At 45.0% G+C, this 23845-nt stretch overlaps 1 protein-coding gene and 1 pseudogene across 1 annotated transcript; one reads left to right on the top strand and one right to left on the bottom strand.

Moving 5' to 3' along the window:
* Positions 1–214: 214 nt before the first annotated feature.
* Positions 215–1875, top strand: LOC143328929 (gap junction delta-4 protein-like). The gene is made up of 2 exons (XM_076744440.1): positions 215–269; positions 752–1875. Exons 1-2 carry the CDS (start codon positions 215–217, stop codon positions 1873–1875), a joined length of 1179 nt encoding a protein of 392 aa, XP_076600555.1.
* A 6121-nt stretch (positions 1876–7996) lies between these two features.
* On the bottom strand, positions 7997–10676 carry LOC143328783 (frizzled-8 pseudogene; annotated as a pseudogene).
* Between the last annotated feature and the right edge of the window lie 13169 nt (positions 10677–23845).

Below are 23845 nucleotides of genomic sequence, written 5' to 3' on the forward strand. Positions count from 1 at the left end.
TCCTGGCCTCCGCAGACAAGAGTGAGAAGCAGTAAGAAAACATCAGGGGTGACTGTGTTTAGTGCAAGCTGTCAGGTCAGCGCTGCAGTTCTCAAACTGCATCGAAGGCAACAGCGACTCGGAAAGCTCTCCCTGATTTAGATTTGTCGTGAAGAAGCTTTTCTCCTGAGTTTGGGGTCGTTTTCTTCAGGGATCAGGGTGAAAAACGAGGGAGATGGGAGCGATAGATCTACTCTTCATCACGATCAGTCACAACGTCTCCTTCATGGGTAAGTTTTTCTTTTGTAGTTTAGAATATTAGAAATTAGCCAGTCACAGTATGTCAAAGTTTATTTCATATATGATCACAATTACACATCTGTTAACCTGAATAAATAGTGCATGTAATGTGATGTTAAACAAATCTGAATAAATCAACTGAAAGGCTCTTAATCTGAGTCGTGGTGGTCGTAGATGCACTGAAAACACATTAAGAACAGTACAGTTTGAGGAACTGCTGGTTTTGGTTTTTGAGTGTCGTGAATTTTGTCTCTCCGTCTTGAATTTTGTTTTTCTCTGTGTAATTTCATGATGAGCGATAAAATGTCATTTCTGCTGTTTCATCATCATTGTGTCATGTTTGATAAATGTGTTTATTTTATTTGTATTTTATTCTTTCATGCCATGACTCAGTCCCTCCACTGGGATCATTTAAATTTCATCTTATATTCAATCTATTCATTATTTCTCGACCGTCTCTTTCATATTGCAGGTAAAACCTGGTGGATGCTGATGCTGGTTTTACGTCTGCTCGTCCTCCTGCTGGCTGGATTCACCCTCTTCAGTGACGAGCAGGAACGATTTATCTGCAACACCATCCAGCCAGGCTGCTCTAACGTCTGTTTTGACGTATTTGCTCCTGTATCCGTCTTCCGTCTCTGGCTCTTCCACCTCATTCTGCTCTGTCTTCCTCATGTGCTGTTTGCAACTTACGTCATGCATAAAGTTTGGTCATATTCCTATTTTGGAGGTTTCTTCTACGACAGGAGCCAAGGTGGTTCACCTTTCACCCTTGAGAACTCGAGCTTGTCGAGAGAACCGTCCTTCCATAAAGCTCCACTTCACGACCTCCCGCGTGAACGGGGATTGCCACGTTTCTACTGCGCTTACTTCCTGGTTATCATTCTGCGGATCTTTCTAGAAGTGGTTTTCGGTGCGGGCCAGTTTTTCCTCTTTGGCTTGTCCATTCCGAAGAGCTTCCTCTGCTACGAGGCTCCCTGCACATCTGGGGTCGAATGCTACATCTCCAGACGGACTGAGAAGACCTTAATGCTGAACTTCATGCTGGGTGTCGCCTCCTTGTCCGTTCTGCTCAGTCTGGTTGACCTGGTGAGCTCCATGAAGGCGATGGTGAGATGGAGGAGGAAAAGGGAGATGTTCATGGAGGAGATGAACAAAGGAGAGCAAAGCAGTATGTTTACAACGACAACTATGACTGAAGACTGCGACGTTCCTCTAACCAGAAGCCTGAGTGGTAGCTCAAAGAATGGTCTCAAAGACGAAAAACACGGTGCTGCTGCTGCGCCTCACGCTGAACCTCCTCATGCAAAGGTGAATGCTGGGACCACTGACGACAGGAGGTCTGAGAGCAAAGACGCTAAGGTGGACATGTGTCAGTCGCCCACTCCCATGAGCACTCCGGTCCCAACTCACTTTGTCCTCCACAGCCACCTGAGACCTCCGCTGTCCCCTCGCCCTGACAGGGGACCACCCCCAAACCCACGGGTGCCAACACCTATGGGGGCCAAAAAGCTGGGCCAGTGCGCTCCAGCTGGGGCAAACGCAGGCCAACAGTCTGACACCAGTGAATCTCAAGACAAGAGGGCATGGGTGTAAGTGTCAAGCTGCTGTGAATCTACCTTTGAAAGGCTCAGGTGTGTTGCATGAATTCATGCTAAAGGACGATTTGTTAGAAATTGTAAAGCTGCACTCATGAATAATTTTTTTTATCAACAATGCATCAAATCAGTACTGAACCCACAAGACAACCAGAAACAGCCCTTTAGCAACTTTTAGCTCATTGTTCTGGTTTTACAAAGTAAAAGAAAAGTTTCCATAAACCCACTGTGCGCCACCAGCCGAGCACCAAACGCTGACAGACAAAAACAGCAACGTGGAGTAAGTTATCGAGATGAGTATCTGTATTCGCCAGCCAAAGAGATGGTGGAGACAAAACAGACCTGGAGAGTGAATATTCACCTGGTGGCTTGAGAAATGATGAAAAAGTGACATTTTGCACTGCGTCTGCAAAATAATTGTGTTCCCTGCTTGTTCCGATGCCCACAATTGGCCAAAAAGTTAATCAGTCCACCTTAGATTACGCAAGATGCAACACGAAGGCTCACAGGATTTAAAAGTAAGTGAACATGCAAGTGTCCATGTATACACTAAAAGACAGTCTGTACTTTCAACAGTGAGTCAAAAATCAGCCGCTTGTCCCAAATTTTTGGTTCTTGTTTTCATGTGACAGTGTTTTTCATGATGCATGCTTACTGAATGCCATTTTTTGTAATAATAAAAACACCTAACTGGTCAGTTAGATCATGAAAACGCAGCTGATTCGCATTGTTTCACTTCTGTTCGACACCCTGAGCCGCTAACACAAACACAGGCTGACCTTGATGAAGCAGCAGTTACAGTTTTCAGCTGTTGTCTGGATGACTGAGCGCTGGCAGCCACAACAGACCCACTGACCCGACCTCTGACCTCTCACCTGACCCAGCCGTGACCTGACCGAAGCCAACCCTGCTCGGACGACATCAGGCCTTCAACCTCCTCGCCGCCATCGTTCAACATTAACTCTGACTGCTTCAAAGCCGTTTGACCTGTGTGATACAGAAAGTGTTTTATGATCACAGTCGCATTTGACTTCACCAATGATAAAATATTTTGCATTCAGAATATTTTCTTAAGTCCAAAAAATGCAAAAGGTTCACAACCTCAGAACAGGAAAATGAGACTGTACAGGAAAGAACTGTATCATGAGAAAATGTGTGATGATAAGAAAAACTCTCCACTGAAGTAACTTTTAATTACTGGAATACAAATTTTAACTTCAAAACAGTGACAGTGAATGCAGCAGCACAACCCCTGAGACGCATTACCTCCACCGCGGCCGTGACCCTAACACGTGCCTCATACCCTTCCCATTCTTCTTCTGCTGTGGTATTTAGGGCAGCTAAGACATGCAGAAACACTAGCAGGGTGGCCCGCGGTCGGCCGGGTGCTCAGAGGAAGGATCGTACTGTCACTGGTGGAGGTCGGGAGGTCGGAGCAGCAGACCTGGTGACCCTACACATGCATTAACCCACATCCACACAAAACAGTGTCCCTAAGGTGACAGTATGTGTCTGTTGTTGCTGCCCTTCCCAAAATGTGTCAGCCGAACACTCACACATACAAAAAACACACACTGAAACAGTTTTGACAGCTATGTGTCCTTGGCAAAATCCCAGCCACCTCGTCTGCGTTGACACATGGTCCAGTCATGTTATCAGCCGTGTTAACGGCGATGCTTTGTTATACAATCTATAATAAGATCATATGAGCATTTTGCTTGCACAAACTCTAAATATACACATTACATTGGATTTTTATTGGCATGTTTTGAAAATATGTCTAAAACTGAATGATGAGACACCACATAGTCAAAAGTATATGGACACTTTAGGATTAAGTCCACATGTGATAGCTGAACGTCTCATCCAAAAACCACCTGCTGCTACAACAGCCTCCACTCTTCTGAGGCTTTCCACCTGATTTAGGAACCTGGATGAACTCATTTACTCCCATTCAGCCACAAGAGCACTAGTGAGGCCATCCATCAGCGCTGGGTGATGAGGACTGGCTGGCAGGCCAGTTCCAGTTTGTCTTGTCTTGTTGAAAGGGGGTCTTCCTGAAGCTGCTGCTACATGGCTGGAAGCGCATTATTGTTTTAAATATCATTGTATGCTGTCGCTTTAAGGTCTCTTAATTAGATCTGAACTGAAGCCATGAAAGCCATAGTGTAAAACGAAAAATACAAAGTCCTACATTATTTTTTGCAAAATGTGATTATTACTCACCGATTTCATCAACCAGGGCTTTATTGTTGAAATCTAGTTCTAAATCCTTCATTAAATGACAGACCTTCTCAGGTAACCTCTGCCTGCACAGAGCTCACATCCAGAGGATAGCGTTGCTTTTTCCGCCATCTAGTGGCCAATGGTAACTATTGCAGCAGACGAAGAACAAATGAACAGTAACCAGTGTGAGAGCATCAACTGCATTTTTCCATACTAAATCAAATGTCCTGCTGGACTGGCTTAATGATTTGATACTCTGCTGAAAAATAAAAATATTTCTGGAAAATAAAGCCTCTTGAACATTACCTGAAATTTGCCATCCACTGGTTTCTAAACCTGAAAGTCCCCTGTCTGTAAAGGAGCTTTCAATTTTCCAGCCTTTAAAAAATGTAAAAACTTCTGTCATGTTCATGTCTTTAACAGGTAGAGATCTCATTCAGAAACAAAATGGCTCATATTGCACAGCTGTGTTCAGACATCAGTACAGAGCAGGATATTAAGAGTCGGTGTGTCCGCTGCCCATCGATCTCCTCCTCATCTGAAGGTAACGCGTCAACCTGCATCCGCCTCAGGTGCAATAACGCTCTCCCATCTCATGGGTGACAGACGGAGGAGATTGAGAAGCAGGAGGGAAAGCTCGACATTGACTACAACAGCGCATCAGAGGTATCAAAGGCATGTCAGAGGCATCAGAAATATTGATTTCCCAGCATCCTCTTCACCTCTGCGGTTGTAGTTTAGATGGGTGGGTGGGTGGGGTTGGTCCCCTATGGCCACGGCTCAGAAAACAAAATCCATTCTGTCTTCCTTTGATGTTGATGACAGAGGGATTGGAAAAAGTGATCCGAGAGTGTTGGTTTAGTGAAAAGGAAGGACGAGTGGCTTCGAGTTCGTCTCTTTGTTTGACTTCTTGTCCACAAATTCATTGACTGAGTCCGAGTCTCTGACAAAACTGCTCTTGAAAATACATCTGCAAACATCAACCACCATAAAACAAGACGTTACACAACCACCCTCACACCTCAAGTCCTCTGCTTATGGCGAGTGAGCTGCTCATCATGTGTAAAATTGGTGCACTGCGCCTTTAAGGCTGTAAACATTCACTATATAATCCATTCAGTCGGGTCTCGTGTGTCTCAAACAAGTTTCAGCTAATAATCAAACATGAGCAAGATTTCTGTTGTCTGATGGAATTGAAGACGTTTCCTTGTCTGCTTTCTGTTGCCCCTGCAGAAAATGCCAGAAATGACAAACACGACCTCTGACCTCTGACCTTTACGCCCCTCAGCCTGACATTTCGTGCATGCATGTGAGATGAATGAGTCTTTAAAATGTTTTTTATCTCACTCTGAATCTTAATGGTTTTGGTCAACTTGTGAGTTTTAAGCTAGCAGCACCAGCAGGTCCAAACTCATGTCAACACTTCTGTTAATGAGAAGATGCTTAAACTGAGCCACACCATCAGCTTGATGACTGTACGTATGTTAAGAAGATAATCTAACATTCTTAAAGTTTGTGTTTGATTATGATAATTTTTAGCCATTAGCTAAATGCTGTGTGTGTTCAACTTGTTTCCACTGCAACCAAATGGCCAATAAAGCAGCTGTAGAAAACACCTTGACTTCTTTTTGGAGCTGTGTAGTTGCTCCCAGCATGCTTTGGGGCAGAAAGCAGTGAGGTCATCTGTCCATCACGAGGCACGTCAGTTAGACCTCGAAGAAATGTTTGTTTTAGACTGCATTGTAAATCAGTCATGGCGTGACAATAGCTGTTATTGAAAGCAACACGCTTCCCACCGTGCTCTGTATACATTCTGAAGTCATAGGCTTTGTGACCTTTAACAGCCTGTGTAAGCCATTCAGACGTCTTAACGTGATTTATTTCAAACCAATCAGAGTCAGACAGCTAATTCCATCATTAGACAAGGATGGCCCTCATAAACCTCCTAATTGGAACCAATGCAGACGACCTGGGTTCGGCTCTCTGTGATGAGCTCCTCCTGAGGAGTCAGCGCCTTGTTTATGTTCGAAGGAGATGGATCAGGCACGACCCTCAGCCCATTTCCTCTGTTGATATTTTACTTCTGGGCTTGAGGACGCATGCCCAACCCCCTGCCACCACACACACACACACACACACACACACACACACACACACACACACACACACACACACACACACACACACACACACACACAAAACCCACTGGAAAAGGAAACTAACTGGTCACATGGTCAACAAGCAGCTGCAGAGCGATTTGTTCTGATTAGACAGAGCAAATTAAATCTGCTGTCTCTTAATTTGATGAAAGTAGAAACTGACAGAGACAAATTTGACATGTCAAGGTTGTCACATTAGACCTCTGTGTGAAGAAGCTGATTTATGCATTTCATAAATGTGTTCAGCGGTGACCCTTGATTTCAGACTTGTTTTGGGGATTTTTTAAGCACATTTTTTTTCAATTTGATGGACATAAAAACAGGCAGTCTTGGATTTGAATATTTCATGTGCAGCTATAACTTAGAGTGTTGGAATGAGCAGAAACAGGGAGTTATTTTTTAAATTAATACATATTTTGAATATGTTTAAAGAAGCTTAGGAGGGAGCTTATTTGACAGGTTATGAACATAAACATTCTTTCATTCTGCTTTGATAAAACTGAATATTTGAACGCTGCATCAAACTTTGTGGATGTGTACTGAACTGTTGAATTCACGTTTTGTGTGCTTTGCTGATGTCTGTCTGTATTGAATCGTTTGACCACAAGGTGGCAGGATGATACAGTTTTATACGCCTCTCTTAACCCTGGTGTAGTGCAGGGCCCTCTCCAGAGTTTTGGAGCACATCAGGTTTTGGCGCATCCATCATTTGAGTTTACGAATTACTCAGAGGTGTGCATAGTTTGAAAGACATTTTGTGGACACACACTATTTTCCCACTTTAGAGGCAGAAATGAACCCCACCTACGCGATATTGCAGCCATTGCGCACAAACATTAGGTGATACTAACAGTTAAGAGTGTTACACGATAAATGGACCACACGCAGCACGGCCGTAATTATCTTTACGCACGACAGAGAGGGTGTCAGCCTGCAGGTACAGCGTGTGTGTCCCGCCTCACCGGCATCTTAATTATAAACCTGAGGCATCTCTACACTGTAGAGTCCACCTTATCAAGAGTAATATGAACAGTCAGTCAGCAAACACACATTGTCATGTATGGAGCAGCAGATGCTGTTCCAAAATGCTGAAATTGTTCCTGACGATCTGCCACTTTGGTCTTGAACAAAACTGAGCAACAAGCTGATCAACGCTGGAAAAAACTAAATTTGTCTCCCTCGACATGCGTTGAAGTTAACTGACTTCTAGGATAAAGTAGAACGTGCCATATTTAGCCCGGATCAGGGGTTTAACTGAGGACAAAAGACAGGAGTTAATAACAGGACTAAAGCGCAGGGGGCGTCAAACTGAGAAGACCACCTGTAGTGCCTCCATGGCCATACTGATGTTGTTCCCTGCGTCTCACAGCGTGTGAATCTGCGACACCAGGGAGGTTCAACAAAAGGTTTCCCCCGTGGACTCAAAGACGAGTTACAAAACGAACCCAGAACTGTCAGAAACACACTGAGGTCTCATCAGCAGAACATCAGTCCACACTACTCAGGCTGTGTTTTCAAAGCCTGCATCACAGCTGCTGTTAAACATTTCAGTGTCCAAACTCACAACAAAGCTTTGGCGAGAATGACCAGGACGCACGAGGAAATGTTCAATAAAAGTTGTTTTATTCTCAAAATAAAATCTTCTATCAAAGTGGAAATTATACATATTTACAATCTCGTAAATTTTCATATACAAATGTACAATATATGTACACCAATAATTATATAAATACACTTTACGCGCTAATGCAACCCGTATGAGACAGTATTAAGGCATTGATTCGTGTACGTGTAAATCCGTCTTGTAGTGAAAAACAGCCCAGCCTCATTTCCAGCAGAGCAGTTTGATTGTGAATCTTATAGTTAAGACACAGCGGTTCTTTACAGTGAGAAGAAGAGGAGCCTCAGCTATACCTGTAACCTATCGACAAGGAGGATCTTGTCAGCTGTACGCATTCAATTAAGCCCAGATAAGACTCTGCATTCTTCGTGCCAGGTACATTGTTCTGCTGCTGACAGTCTCATTATTTAAAGAGGAGCCATTAGGCGCTCATTAATGTGCTAATTACAACACGCTGATGGACAATCCCAACACAATTAACCCCCTCCCTTTCCCACCCCCCTCTATTCAAACCCATGGACGTCATTTGGATAAGGCAAGGAAGGAGCACTTTCCATAAGTAGGAGTCCAAACTGAGCTTCTAACTTTTCTAAGCAGAAATGACCACAAATTCAAAACAGAGTTCACATTAGGGGAGTGCTCGTGACCAAAGTTTCGCCTAAACTGACAGTTTTGTGACTCACCTTGAATCATTTAACAGATTAACCGCACAAAGCATTTCAAATCAGTCTTTACGCCACTTTGTGAAGAGCTGACACGCGCTGGTTTTAAAGTCTTTAGTGTCAAATGACATAAGACGCATTTGAGTGGGGACCCCCCCCCCCTGTTCAAACGCGGGATAGTGGCATCTGTTTGGGGCAGGAGACCGAGCTGGCCGTCCCGGACCTCCAGGTCAGTCCCGTGCTCACGTCACTGTACATGGAGCCCGCGGAGGCTTTACTCCCCCAGCAGCACCGCGTGCAAAAAGTCCTCCAGGAGTCCAAGGTTTTCCCGGACCAGATCCAGGCTCCTGAAGTGATGCCCACCAGGAGGCACATAAAGTATTTCAACATGAACACAGCATAGTCCGGCCTCTGCCTGTTCGGGTCCGTCAAGCACGTACAATTGTGCGTAATTTCCCACGTCTGTCTGTTGTGCTGCTCGTAAAAGTAACACGCCACTATGACGGTGGCCGGGACGGTGTACAAAACTGTGAAAACTCCTATCCGGATCATCAGCCTCTCCAGTTTATCAGTCTTTGTGCCTCCTTGCTTGATAACGCTCCTGATTCTGAACAGCGAGACGAACCCGGCCAACAGAAACATGGTGCCGATGAACAGGTAGATAACCAGCGGTGCCAACACAAAACCTCGCAGGTTATCCAAATTCTGGTTGCCCACGTAGCAAATCCCAGCCACTGAGTCCCCGTCCACTGAGCTCAAAGCCAAAACTGCGATGGATTTCATGCTGGGGATGAGCCAGGCGGCCAAATGAAAGTACTGTGCGTAACTGGCGATGGCCTCGTTTCCCCACTTCATACCTGCGGCGAGAAACCAAGTGAGGGACAGGATCACCCACCAGATCGAGCTGGCCATGCCGAAGAAGTAAATGAGCAGGAAAACGATGGTGCAGAGCGCAGGACCTGTGGTTTCGTAGTGGATGTGTTCAGCGCCGTTTTCCCTGTTGCAGGCCACTTCCTCGTGTCCGGCGATCAGTCTGACAATGTATCCAACGGACACGAACATGTAGCAGGCGGAGAGGAATATGATGGGGCGCTCTGGGTACTTAAACCTCTCCATGTCGATTAAAAAAGTCGCCACAGTTGCGAAAGTGGAGATGAAACACAGGACGGACCACAGGCCAATCCAGAAGGCGGTGAAAGTCCTCTCTTCCTGGGTGAAGTAGGGGTTGTGGCACGGCATGGCGCAGTTCAGGATCTGTCCTGTCTTGACGCGGTTGTGCAGCGGGTGCCCGTCGCTGGTCACTGGCACCATGGGCACGCGGCAGAAGCATCCCGGCTCACACGGGGACGCCGCAGGTTTGTGTTTCCCGGGGATGCCGCGACCGTAGCTGTTCTTCTTCCTGGGGTTGTACGGCTTCAGGGGCCGGTTGGTCGGCTTCGCCACCACGGGGGAAGCAGTGGTGGTCTGGCTCCGGTTGTAGTCCATGCACAGGGTGTCCTGGTTGCCTTGCTCGGGCAGCAGGTCGCACCTCATCCGGTCTGGCCATGGGAAGCCGTACTGCCTCATGAGCGGCGCGCAGCCAGCTTTGGCCCGCTCACAGACGCTCCTACACGGCGGTAGAGGCTTCTTGTAGTCCTCCAGGCAGATCGGCGTGTACATGCTGCAGAGGAAGAACCGCAAGTCCGGGGAGCACTTTATCTCCACCAGCGGCCAAAACTGGTGCACCTCCAGGCCGGCTTCGTCCTGCGTGTCGTGGTTGAACTGATTGGGCATGTAGGTGTAATTGTAGCCGATTCCTTTGCACAGAGGCACAGATATCTCCTGGCACTGGAGCTCCTTTGCCGCCATGCACCCCGTTCCGTGCAGGACGAGGGCAATCAGCACGCACCATCCCGGGATACTCCTCTCCATCGTTTGTTTTCAGTGCGCGATTCGTCCTCGACAAAGTGCCAGCGAACTTGCGCTTTGCAAGTAGGCTGCAAGTCCGATTAATCCAGAGATGCTGCTGAACTCATGCTAGAGCGCAGAGAGTTTGTGATGGTGTGCAGCGTCTGTAATATCCAACAACAAGCGCTTAGTTTTCACACAGGCTGGGATACTGACAGTCTCCTCTCTCCCTTTGTGTCGGTGTACCACCGTGGCTCTCTTTACATGCTCAATAGTAGGTGGGTGCGTTGGGTTTTATACCGGCGGAGCGAGGACACTCCCCCAGCATGGGCGGGGAGGGAGAATAAGTCAATCAAGGGTCTCCTCTATAGGTGCTTGTTTAAAATGTTCACCCTGGAGGAAGGGTTATAATCACTTTGTTTACCCCCCATCCCAACACACACACACACACACACACACACACACACACACACACACACACACACACACACACACACACACACACACACACGCACTGCCCTTTGCAAACAAGGAAAAAGGGAGATATAATACAATGGAGACATTAGGGAGAAATGTAATTAGGGATGCAGACAGTGGGGAGTAAACTAACATAAACCTACTTATCAGGATGGCAGGATACAGGCTGCACCTGAAAGCACCATAGCACCACTGAAGCAAACTAAAAGAAAAAAAAAATCTCTTGAAAATACGTTTTTTTTTTTTTTTTTGTTTATATTGGTGGTTGGCCTAAGTCAGGAGCCCACACTTTAGGCAATTGTGTATTTACTGCACATCACTTCAACTCACTCTCTCTGTCCATTTTGCTTAAAAAAACAAAACAAAACAAAAAAACAACTACCAGATTATTATTGTCAATATTTTCATTACTTAAACAATATTTCTCATTTGCTTGAAAATGCAACACAAGCAGGACAGTGAGAGGAGCGTTTTTCAAAATAAAATTCAGAAAGTAACGTGAGTATTTCTAGGTTAGATATGAGTCTACTGAATCTATGCCCGACTACACTAAACTGTAATTAAACATGTGCTAATCCCTTGGAGCCCATTTGGCATGAAGCCTGATAGGCCTGTACTGAAAGCCACACTGGTCTGCATCTTTGCTAGTTTCAACTTCTTAAAATTTAAAACTGTCTTTTAAGAGAAGTCATTTTAGTGTAACCAGCCATTGTGCTGCAAAGTTTTATGTATCAGTCATTCATTAACAAATGTTTCTGAGTGCCACAAGGGAGCACTAGTCTGATGTTTGTCCCCCTCCCTCCGATCTGTGGCCTCAGATTTGGCTCCATGTGTGAAGGAATGAGAGAAAATGTGTCTCCATGCTTATGAGTGACAGCATGAGAACGCGTCCGCATGCATGCAGGAGAAAGAGTGGGAGAATGTGTGTGTGGTAAAGGAGGTTAATGTGTTCTTGTTAGCCCACAGCGGGGGGTTGCCTTGGTCTAAAGGGAGGGGGCTGTTTGTCTTAAAGCTGGTGCCAATGTTTCACTCGGAGCATGCTGGGCCGGCGATTACTGCGACGCACCACTGGGCCCAACAAACAGGACCGTGTGTGTGTGTGTGTGTGTGTGTGTGTGTGTGTGTGTGTGTGTGTGTGTGTGTGTGTGTGTAAATAGTTTCAGAGCTCAGCCGAAAGAAAATAAGCTAACATGGGCAGATAAGGCATTGTGATAGCACTAATTAAAGTCATTCACACTTCTTATTGGATTCATCAGCTTCAAACGGAGCTGAGGCAGTTTGGCAGACAGGCAGCATGTTTCCATTGCACAGGTTTTATCAGAACCAATTAGTCCCAGACACCAATATTTGCTAAAGGATGCTTGTTTTAGCTCAGTTTTGGGGTTCCAGCTGGGTGGGGTGTGTTGTGAAAAGATAATTCTGACGGAGCTGGTGAGCTTCCAATCCCAAAAACGCTTTTACATTGAGTGTAAGATACTGTCCTGTAACTTCTTAGCACTCCCTGTATTCTTCTATTTGGCAAACAATACTTATTTATATGCACATTTATACTCATCATCTCCCACCTTCTCACCGCAAACATGCAGAAACTGCAAGCAAACGGCACAACAAACTGTTGCACGTCATCACAGTAATCTCAGTCCAACACATAAAGACTGAGAAGTGTGCTATCCAGCGCTCTGGGTGCTTTGGAAGTCAGATCGAACCAGCATCCTGTCATCTTCTGGGCAGCCTCAATTATCACCCTGCCAAACTCTTCCACAACTAGTCCACATTGTCATCAGCGGCCCCTAAACTATCCCCCAAGACCTCAAGCTGAAGCCAGTGTGAACATTTTCCATCCAGTGTTTCCTGCTCAACATAGAACAACAAACATGTACAATCATACAATTAATAAACCGTAAAGGTAAAGTCATATGTGACTTTGCATGTTAGTCAGATGTTATTGTGCAGTTTGAGTTATGTTGTCCTGAGCACATGGAACGTTGTGCACATGTCACCAGATTATAATTGAGTCATTGAGCAGCTTTAATGTCTTTTTCAGTGAAGCTGAGATCCTCATTTGTGATTTTAGGGTTCCACAAAGCTCACAGCTTCAGTTATTTTCAGTATTACTTTCATACCAGCCACCGCTTTGTCAGAACAGGTGGAACATTTTTCTCATGATGGACTCAGACATTCCCATGTCCACGCAGGGACTTTCTGGACCTGGTCCAGATGCCTCACGCTGGGCCAGCCGTCTCCAGCCGAGCTGTGAACCGCAGGTGAAAGTCGCAGGAAACAGGTGGCTCCTCCTCCCACCAGGGCGAACAGAGGAGCAGACTGGGCATCGGTTACACCAATCGCTCTCTATCAGAGTGGAACCCGTATTGATTAACAAGGCTGATAGACTCGGCGGCCCCAGCCACCAACTGTCGACTACGCCTCCCACCTTCTGTGCGCGACGGCGATAGTGGGTTTAGGGTTACGAGCTGGCCCCCTGCATACCAACTCTAAAGGGGTGGAAATGGAATTACTGCATCTGTTTAGAAGTCAATTTCTGCATTCTCCAAGCTGCCCACCCTACCACTCCTCTATCTAACCTCCCTTCTTGCCCCCACCGATTCTCCCAGGGCTCTCAAAGTTCATGACGGCGAAGAAAAAGGCGAGGGAGGGGGGTTCTCACAGAGTCACTGAGGCGTGCTGTGAAACTCTGAAATGTTTGTCTTTGTGACCTCCTCATGGGAAGTTTGGCCTGGTGATACTCTCAAACTCTACTGTCCTTCCTATAACACAGTGTGCTAACTCTGAGCTGATTAACATAATGTCGGTTAACGTCAGCTTGTACCGTTGTGGGGAAATATATCCGGTCTCTAGTGCTGCCAGCCAATCAGAGCAAAGGAAATACATCAAATTAAAATACAAGAGTCTTGACCAGTTTTTTGAAAATGTTGATTGAAATCACGGAACAAAGATGTTGATGGTTCCAAAGTTTGGAAATAGATGGTTTTTGCTTTATTTTAAAGCAGAGATTTGGCGCTCATCTAAGCCGCTCTGGAGGTTTCTTCATGCATGTCAACTCATCAGGACGTACCTCCGTCCTGTTTCCCAGCACTGGCATGCCAACGCTTCAAAAAGCTGCAGTTTTATTCACAATCCCTCCTCAGACCTGCTACCTCGACTGCTTCCTGTGACGCACCTGGCATAAACATCTGGCATGAAATGATGTGATGCTGCAAATCCGTGTTGCGTTTAAGTGTCGTTTTCTGGCTGGTAGAGTTGCCACCATCCTGTACCTCCCATCCTTCCATAATGACAGGTGACTGGAAGTAAATGGAAGGAAGCAGAAAGAAATGAAGGCCTTGAGAGATCTTATCAGCTATATTTCAACCTTGCTGAATGTATCCCCCGACTACACGACACAACAAATGACATCCCTGTAGGTACAATCACCTCAAAACAATCCTTGATTTTCCCAGTGCCTCGTTCTGCAGTCCCCAGTAACCTACCTGACCCAGTTTCAGTGGACCCCACAACTCCCCCTGAATATCCTTCTGAAGCAGGCAATTAAATCAATATTTAAATAAAGTGTCGCCCAGGTCCCCGGGGTAATTTAGTTGATTTAAAACTTCATGTGCGTATCACAGAGGAGGCCTGAGCGTAATTAGATCTGATGTATGGCTTCAGGATAAGACGTGGAGGCCCCCTCGACTTCTGAAGATGTTTACTTTGCTTAAGTTTGGACGCAGTCTTTTAGACGCCACCCTTGATCTCGGAGGGAACGTTGCTTTCACCGAGTTCTCACTGGCCCGATAAATAATCAGTGTATAAATAACTTTATGAAGAGTTCCAGAAAGAATCTGCAGCTATGCATCCATCGCTTCAGATGATAACTCACTGAACACAGCTTGTTTTTTCAGGCCGGTCAGACACCTGACTGACATGTTTTTCAAACTGCTGATATTTCCATGAGCCTTTTTTTTTTTTTTTTTTGGAGTAGGAGACACTTTCTCAGCAGTTGTGTTTTTTAACTCGTGCCTCATATGGAGTGGAAGTCTTTAATTTTCTGGCCATGACTGGAGGAAATTGGAGTTCCCTGTCATGTGTGTCCACGCTGCCGCTCCTGGTCGGTGATGGATGGAGGATTCCTCCCTTCCTTCCTTCCACAGGTTAGATTCCTCCACAGTTAGCTGTGTGTTTACTTAAAGGCGACTACTAATCAGCCTGAGGTAGGATGTGAGGCTTAAAGCAGTCACCCTTGACAGCACACACACACACACACACACACACACACACACACACACACACACACACACACACACACACACACACACACCCTGACAGTGTCCCTCTGTTGACAGAGTGTGTGTATTGTATTGGCTCACCTTCCTTCCGCTCATTAACCAGAGCAAACAGTGACACATAACCCTCCCATCCAATCAGTCTACTGCTGGGCAGGATCATGACAGCCAGGTCTGTTAACCAACCTCCTGACACCAACACACACATGCACACGCACACATACACACACATGCACACACTCACTCTAAGCTGGTTGATAAGAGTCACCAGGTCTAAAATATAAAATAGGCTTATATGTGCCGAAGAGCTCCAGAACTAAAATCCAGCTTGTTGGAGGAAGAGCTCATCTCTGTGCTTCATTTTAACACATTTACATCTGTGCAAATATCTTCTGCAATATCACTTTTTTTTTGCTGTGTTATACATATTTCTACTCTGTAATTGTACAAAACACTGTATTCATCATCTACATCTGACTCGTGCATTTTGCAATAGTATTTTTATACATTTGTCTATAATGTACATATATATTGTTGATTTTATTTTCCCTTGTTATTGTCTTTCTTGTTCTTTTTCTATGTCTCTCTTTTATTCTTGTCTAACAAAAAATTAACTTTTTATTGGCAGGACATAAGACAACAGGAAGATAACAAATGTGATGTTGTTGCTAAAGCTGCCTGGAGGGTCTGTTAAGATTATCAGATCATTAAAGGGATACAAATTATTTCCAATGAACATTTTTTTTCTGACTTTTCTAAAGTGATTGAGATTGCAGTGATTCTGTTTTGGCGTCTGAGTTTAGAGGGTTTCACCTTATTTGCTCGTTCAGGAGCTTTTATTGAAGTGCACAGCAACATACAGGCCATAAAAATAGGAACTGCTGCTACGTCATAAAGATGTTCCTGCTGTCCGGCTGAACGTCACTGGGTGTTTCAAAGGCGGAGTATTAAAAACCAAAACAATTAGGAAAAAGCTCTACAGAAAGAGTTTACAGTGATCAAAACCCACATCTTCACAACAGACTGCCACCTACTCCTACTGCTTCAGACCAGCCCAACATTTTACCTTCTGGGCCTCACCTGGACTGGAACCTACCATCTGCTCAGGTAAGCACGGGGTGACTTATACAGATGCAAGCACTGAAACAATATCACAAAACAGTCATTTAACATTTTAAGTTACTGCAGACACCTGAAGTTTGTCATGGGCACACACAAGCACAGAGAAGTGCAGCAGCTTAAATAAAATGTCACCCGCTGCAGACCAGTTTTACCCCTCCTTCTGTAATGTGCCAGTCCCTCACTGCTCACAGCTGATGCAGAACACCTGTATTCCACACCGCTGAACAAGCAGACGATTTGCATCAAAATTACAACCCTTTTAACAAACATAACCCAGTGGAACACAAACACTCAACTTAACAAAGGGAAGTTTCCAGTTTCTTACAGTTTGGGTCAGACTGCTGTACTTCAGGTCATCATTTCTATCACTGATTATGACAATACAGGGTTAACTGCTGGGATCATCGCTAGTCCAACAGGCCAGAAACTCACCCTGCAGTCAGACAAGCAAGCAGCCAGACACGTTTTAAACAAACACCTGAGAGGCCAAAGTTATATGGAAGAGAGAAAGAACAGAAAATGATTACACAAACTATCTGCATCACATCCATCACAGTTTACAGAACGACTTCCAGGATTAACTTTGACCCGCGGGACTTACCGTAGCATTTCACCCAGTTCAGGCATATTCACGCTTTCCCTCAGAATAAAGTTTACATAAAAGGAACAAATGCAAATCTGTTCCCACATCTTATGAAATAACTTACGTATAAACTTATTAATGATGAAAATAAGGTATAAGTTTTAACGAATGATAAAGAGAAGAACTCACAAAACCAGACAGTTATTGATTTAGGGTAAAAAAAGGCAGGTAATGCTGCACCGCTCGTGAAAGGGAGGGTTATGGCAAGTGATTAAGAAATAATACTGAGGTGTTTTCTTTTCTCAGGGGATGAAACCAGCCGCCAACGTCTGACCATTTGTCTCTGTTGGTCCCCTACACCCTCCGTAATCCCTCTGCACTGTAGTTTAAATTTGGAGGGTGTTACAGCGAGCCCCTCTAAATTGCCACTTGTTCTCCAGGCGTCATTCAGACCCTGCAGCGACAGGAGGCTCGTTCTTAAATTGCTGCCACTGGAAACAGCAGTGGCGTGTTTATAATTATGCTCTTTCTTCAGCGGAGATGACGTCTTCTCGCGGTAAACACGCTCTTTTGGCCGGCTCTGGTCCTGCACAGACCCGAGGATTCATTAAGAGCTGCGACGACAGGCTCGGAGCTCGGCTAAGTCCGAGTCGCTGGCTGTGGTTTATGAGCGGCTTTCACCTCAGAGGGAGCTTGTCATCGAAGCTGCTCTGAGGGTAGAAGCAGCGACGAGGTGGGAAATGTAGCCATGCTGAAAGCCATTAGTGTTCCATTAGTGTTTGGCCTTTCGGAGTGAGCTGTGGCAAACAGAGGTGACACACTGCACCTTTCTCCATCTGACTGCTCTGCCATGTGTGCCACGGGTCATTCTGAACAAATTAGCTCTGTTCTTCATTGAGCAGCGTGTAATTAAACAAAGTAGAAGTCATTCTGGGACTATTTAAAGCTCTTTTTGAATTAACATTGAAATCAGCATCATAACACCATCAGAAATCTATTTTTCAGGTGCATGATTGAAGAAAACCAAAGATTTCTGAAAGCGTCTTTGCAGCAGAGAGAGAAACTGACGTGTGTAAAGTTACAGATTTCAGCTGCACGTTGAATCTTTGTACATGTGGCAAACTACAGCATTTCAAAGGTCAACAAAAAAGTTGACTTACGCTGACATATCATCACCTTCTGACGCCTATCATTCATTTAGAGTCTTATTTGTGGCCACTTAGAAAAAATAAGTCCAATATTTGCTCTCTTTTAGCTCTGGTTTGGGTCTCCACCAACCCCTGAGGGAAGATGTTCACCAGCTGGTCTCTAACTGTGTCTGTCTGCTGTTCGATGCAGAGCAGGTAGTGTACAGTGGGTATTATAGCTTTTAAACCAAAAACAACTGTATGCTGTGGCCTAAACCGACTCTGAGAGCAGCCAAAACAAAAACTTTGAAAGGTAAAAACAAAAACCCTTCATGTAGTGCAAAAAAACTTTCTGACTGTGAGACGCTGCAGTCGATTCTAAAAAAAAAACCTGATTCTGTTCATGTGTTACGCTATAAGCTACATCCACAAATAATTTGGTCGCTAGCTGATAAAGCTAATAACGTAGCTGTATTCTCCTCTGAGGCACCCAATGAAATAATGAACCAGACGCACTGAAATCACATCGAATCACGTCCTGGACCTCAGAGGAACTTATACCGATGTTTATCTGCGCGCACTTCCTTAAATTCACCGAATGCCTTGAAAACATCCACCACTTCATCAAATGGAGTCTTGAACATTTGGGAAGATCAACTTCCCTGAAGTACTAAAGCTGTGAGTGTGGATGTTTGAAAAAGAGATAAGTAGACTAGCATGTCTGTAGTGCCTGGGCCTTGTCCTGCCCTTCTCGGGGAATTGGGAATTTGGCAGGTTTCCCTCATCTTAGTGGAGCTGGCCTTGTCTTTTTTTCATCTTTTCTTTATGCTGCTGGTAAACCTGTTGGCCCCTTTTTACTGCTGTCCTTCTACCTCAGAATACTTGGAGCAGTGAAGCTGGAAAAGCCATTTAGGACGGATATCAGATGATGTGTAATTTGGGCTTAAAATAACATGTACGCAGCATGTGAGTCTGAAGACTCGGCTTATTTCCTGGAGGGTTTAAGTGGCCTCATTTTACTCATTTGGTAAAAATCCGACTAACATACACATCTGTACAGACAGGTTAATAAACAACCAGCCATACACACACACACGCACTCAGGACACACACTCAGAAAGACATCCCACACACAAATACACACATCTGCACAGAGGATAAACAGTCAGCCATGCACACACACACACACACACACACACTCTCTCTCTCACACACCAAGTGCTCCCTGCTAATATTTACCCATGTTAGCCCCTTAAGTAACAGCTTCTCATATTTACTCAGACTCCGTGTGTGTGCAGGTATACCAGAGCGTGCAAATGTGTGAGAAATGGCAGTTTAAATTTATATGCATGATCATTTTTATGTGCTATCATAGATTACATGCAGGCGTTTCTGCACAGAGTGAAAATATGCAGCATTAAAATACACTGGAGACATGAGCAGCACTCAATCAGCTGCACAACCTCGATAGCATTTCTCTTCTTCTGTCTCTTCTTTCTGTATCAGTGGAGCATGTGGGATTAGATTTTGGGAATTTCTCACGTTCTACCTTCAAACTATGGACAAAGTGGAGGGTGTTGGCTGCTTTCTGAAGGCAGTGTACATACACGTATTTGTACCTGGAGCATCGACACATTCCACACGAAGGTGACGAGCCGACCTTGACCCAGACGAAACCTGGCAGCAGCCTCCTCCCAACCTGTCCACCCACCCACGCCCATTGTCAACCCAAATCCTTCGGTCCGTACACACACACACACACACACACACACACACACACACACATCAACAGGCTGACGGTAAACTGAGAGCGCCCCCGCCTCCTCCCCCAAAACGGACAGGGGTGAATTATTGGGGTGAACGTGGGTCGATGCGGGAGCGAGGGAGGAAGAGGAGATCAAATAGTGTAAAAAGGAAAAGGTGGGTGTGAGGGGGGAGAAGACGGGGAACAGGGGAGGAGGGGTTAAATAAGTGACGGACAGGCAAGTCAGACATAAACAAGAAAATACTTCATTTACTGAGCTTTGGTGGCAATACATACACTTCAGTTACTGTAGAATCAAGCTTTTAGAGCAGTTTAAGGATTACATGCTCGTCAACAGCACGACAAAATTCACTTTGCACCACTTAAATGCATTGTGAGGGGAAAATCTGCAGCCATCAGATAAATAGTGGAGGAGAAAGGAAATGGAAAACACTCATGAAACACTTCCTTAAGAGTGTACTGGACTTTCCACCTCTGCTACTTCTACTACTGCAAACATTATAACTTCCCCTCCTTCTGCTGTTACTGGTTAATATAATAATAATAAACTTTATTTATGTGCCCTTTTTAAACGATAATTGCACGATATTACATGAAAAAGCATAAAGTGAACATAAAAATACAAGTAAACAACCATATACCACTGACGCTCTCTGTACTACAATTAAAACTGCTCCTTGTAGTACTTCTAATGCCACAAATACTGCTAGAACTACTGATACTTTGAATGCTAACACTGCTGCTACAAGTTGTCAGCCTCTGTTCTATTTTCTTAACTCTGTTCTGTTGCATCAACTCGACACGTAACAGAATAAGATTTCCTATGAATTTATAATTATATAGATTACAATGTGCTTCTACTACATCTACTACAAGCGGTATTCCAGCTGGTGCTACTGGCTCACAGTCAATGATTATATCACAAGCGAAGGCGAAGCATGTTTTTACGACAATCCAGTTATCTCTTAAAGGGCGCTGCATCCACTGAATGGTATTCCTTGCCTGGAAGTGCAGCCCCTGTACAAACTCCAGGTATGTCACTCAGCGATGATAAAGCACGCTCCAGAGCGTAATTAACCTTATCTCACCTCAAATAAGTCTGACAACAGGTGCGTTTAGTGCAGCGGTTGACAAGGACTGCAGCTGCGAGTGCCCTCATTTGCGAGATAGGGCTGTCAAAGGCTAACCGGGCGGAGGAGAGATGGAGGTGAACGTTCAGACGCCCATAAAAATGTCACTCTGTGTGTCTCGCTAATAGCATTTAACCTGCAAATGAGGGCGGTCATTTCACCTGTTTACAGGCCAACTCTGCCCGTTCCACTTGTTTTTAATGAGAATACTAAAACGATTTTGATTTAATTGGCCTTGTTTTGAAAGCCTGATTGATTGAAATGTGTTGAAAGACGTGACCTCAGTGGGATTGAAATGAGTGTTTTTTTCCACGCGTGTAAAGGATTAAATCAGACATTTTAAAAGTGTCCAGAATGGCGAGGACGAGGAAGCTTTGCGTGTCGGTCTTCACACTCTCTGCTGCTTTTTGGTGGACATTTTTTAAGCGGCGTGAGGAACGAACTTTGGCCCCTGAACTCGGCTCCAAAGGTCACAGACGTTGACACAGCGAGACACTCCTTTCCGCTCTGTCAAAGAGCCTCGAGTGCTTATGGCGCAGACGCTCCAAATTTAGAGACACAACCCTAAATACATAAAGCTTTTCATGCCGTACGGCGTGCAAACATCTCGTCCTGCCCAGACAACAACCCACTAATCTCCGCAAGCTGGAGGTAACTGTTTAGTTACTGTGGTAACTCTGTGTGTTGTGGCGCTCCTCAGTGAGAGCTATATAAAGACTATAGGGGTTGAAATCAGTGTTTACATTGCATGAAATAGATGAATGCTATTTGACATGGCTCGTTGAAATGATGCAGGCTCAGAGCTTTCTCGGCCCTTCATGGATGACAGACGCTGTAGAAGCCATCTGGAAGGTAAACTGACCATTGCACTGTATGTTCTCATGGTATGCCACGCAGCATAGCCGTAAGAGATAAATCTTTTTTACTCACTGAGCACCGGCTTTGGCCTCAGTCTCTGAAAACACAATTGAAGGCTTTCAGGATAGCGACTCCGAGTCTTTGAGCCTCTGTAGCTTGCGTGCGTTTGCCAGAAATGCTGTGGGCTTTAATTCTCTGGGGTGTCTTACAAAATAAACACATAGATTTGTCTCTGGGGATTTCACTTCTGCAGGCAAGCATTTAAAAGCATTTTCCTACTTTTTACTTTTGACTCTTTATTTCTTCCCCTGCAAAACAATGCAAAGCTTGACAGGAGAGGTCTGTCTTTGTGATGCATGATGAAGTGTAGTATTTCCTAAACTATGAGTCATCATGGTCCAGGAGTCCACAGTAGGGGTGTAACGATGTGTACTTGAAACTTTAGAGCTAAGTTGTGGCAGTGAACCTGTTGTTGTTCATCACCTGTAGCATGCTAGTTGAATTAGCCCAGTTAGCCACATTAGTCAAGCTCATGGAGGGTTGCTGTCTCATGGCAAAACCATGAGAGACCAGAGCCGGAGGATCCTCCCGTGACATTTAGATCTGCTGTATGGGATCATTACGGTTACTCCTAATGCTATAGGATTGGCTGGAGAGAATACAAGATTTAAGCTTATTGTTAAAGTGATTGAGCCCGCTAAGAAGTGCCTTCATGTGTGCACTTCAGGAAGTCCATTATGTTTACATTTTTCAAAAGAAATGACAAAAATGTTTTTTTGTTTGTTTTGCATTTTTTCTGTACCTTAATACCCATAGAACCAAATATTTCCTGATGCAGTATCTCTTTCATCCGGTACAGTGTTGTGCTCATCAGTCCTTGTTAAGTGCTGCAGCTGTCAGTCAGATAACACTGACAACTTCCACTTTGCAACTGTATATGGACCAATAACAGTAGTTTTATAGGTTACCTCGCAGTCGCATGTCGAAGTGATGAAAATGGGAGCGCTCAACAGCTTAAGTGCACATTTTAAAGGACAGTCGCTCTCATCTTCACTCAGGGGTTCCCTTTTGTCTGATCAGTTGTGCTGAAACACCTGTGGACAGAGCTCAAAATCTGTCTGATTTGCATCTCTTACAGGCTTTTCCATGGAGCCACACCAGCATGGGCTCATTGCTGTCAAAAGACTGGGGACCTTTTGACCAAATGAGCAGAAAAGACACGACTTTTCAGAAACAAAGCTGAAATAATTAAAACTGGCTGCCATAACATAAACCTGTGGAACTGTTGAATTGTTCAGGAGACTGGTGTGTTTCTACGCTGAGGAACATTGATAATGGAATAGTTCAACATTTATGGAAATGTTTGCTTTATGTTGAGAGTTAACTGAGCTTTTTAGCTTAGCTTAGCACAAAAGACTGGAAGCAGGATCCGTCCACAGGTCCCAAAACTCCCTTAAAGCAGCACCTGTAAAGCTTTTTAATGACCACATCATATCTCATGTGTTTAATCCAAAACCAGACTGTAAATAAGTTTCAGTTATAGTTGTTGACCCGGCACAGTGACTTCTTCAAGTAATGTTGTTGTTGTGAGGTTGACGGGCGACCAGAGCCACCAGGAAGTCCCTTTAAAAGAGCACAATTAAACGATAGCTTGTTGTTGCCTTTCGTATCTACCAAGCCGTACAATGACAGCTCACGCCAATGCTGTCTATATTTTGGGGGTCTTGTGAGTAAACTTGAGACTGTGTGGCGGACTCTTCAGTGTCTTTGCAGTAATCCCGCGGGCGAGCTGCTGTGGCTCGGGCGTGGAGCTCGGAGCGCGGCGTTGGGTTTCGCCGGCGGGTCTTTTGACCGGGCTCACAGGGGATGAGTGGAGATCCTGAGCGCTGCAGAGGCACTTATGAAGGACGCACATTGTTGCCAGCCCTAGGGAGAAAACTGAGCAGTCTGGCAACACAGGCGGAATTTCCTACTGCGATGTTATCTCACACAAGACATTTAGCTTCAGCCAAATGAAGGAGGGGGAGAGAAAGAGGCGAGAGGCAGGAGGGGGAGGGTGGAGAGAGAGGGG

Source organism: Chaetodon auriga, chromosome 12, assembly GCF_051107435.1.
Source record: "Chaetodon auriga isolate fChaAug3 chromosome 12, fChaAug3.hap1, whole genome shotgun sequence".
NCBI classification, from domain to species: domain Eukaryota; kingdom Metazoa; phylum Chordata; class Actinopteri; order Chaetodontiformes; family Chaetodontidae; genus Chaetodon; species Chaetodon auriga.

Bases quoted from the DNA above. Each gene is read 5' to 3' on its own strand.
- LOC143328929 (XM_076744440.1), top strand. From the start codon at position 215: ATGGGAGCGATAGATCTACTCTTCATCACGATCAGTCACAACGTCTCC. The intron at 270-751 runs GTAAGTTTTTCT...TTCATATTGCAG, and splicing joins TCACAACGTCTCCTTCATGG to GTAAAACCTGGTGGATGCTG.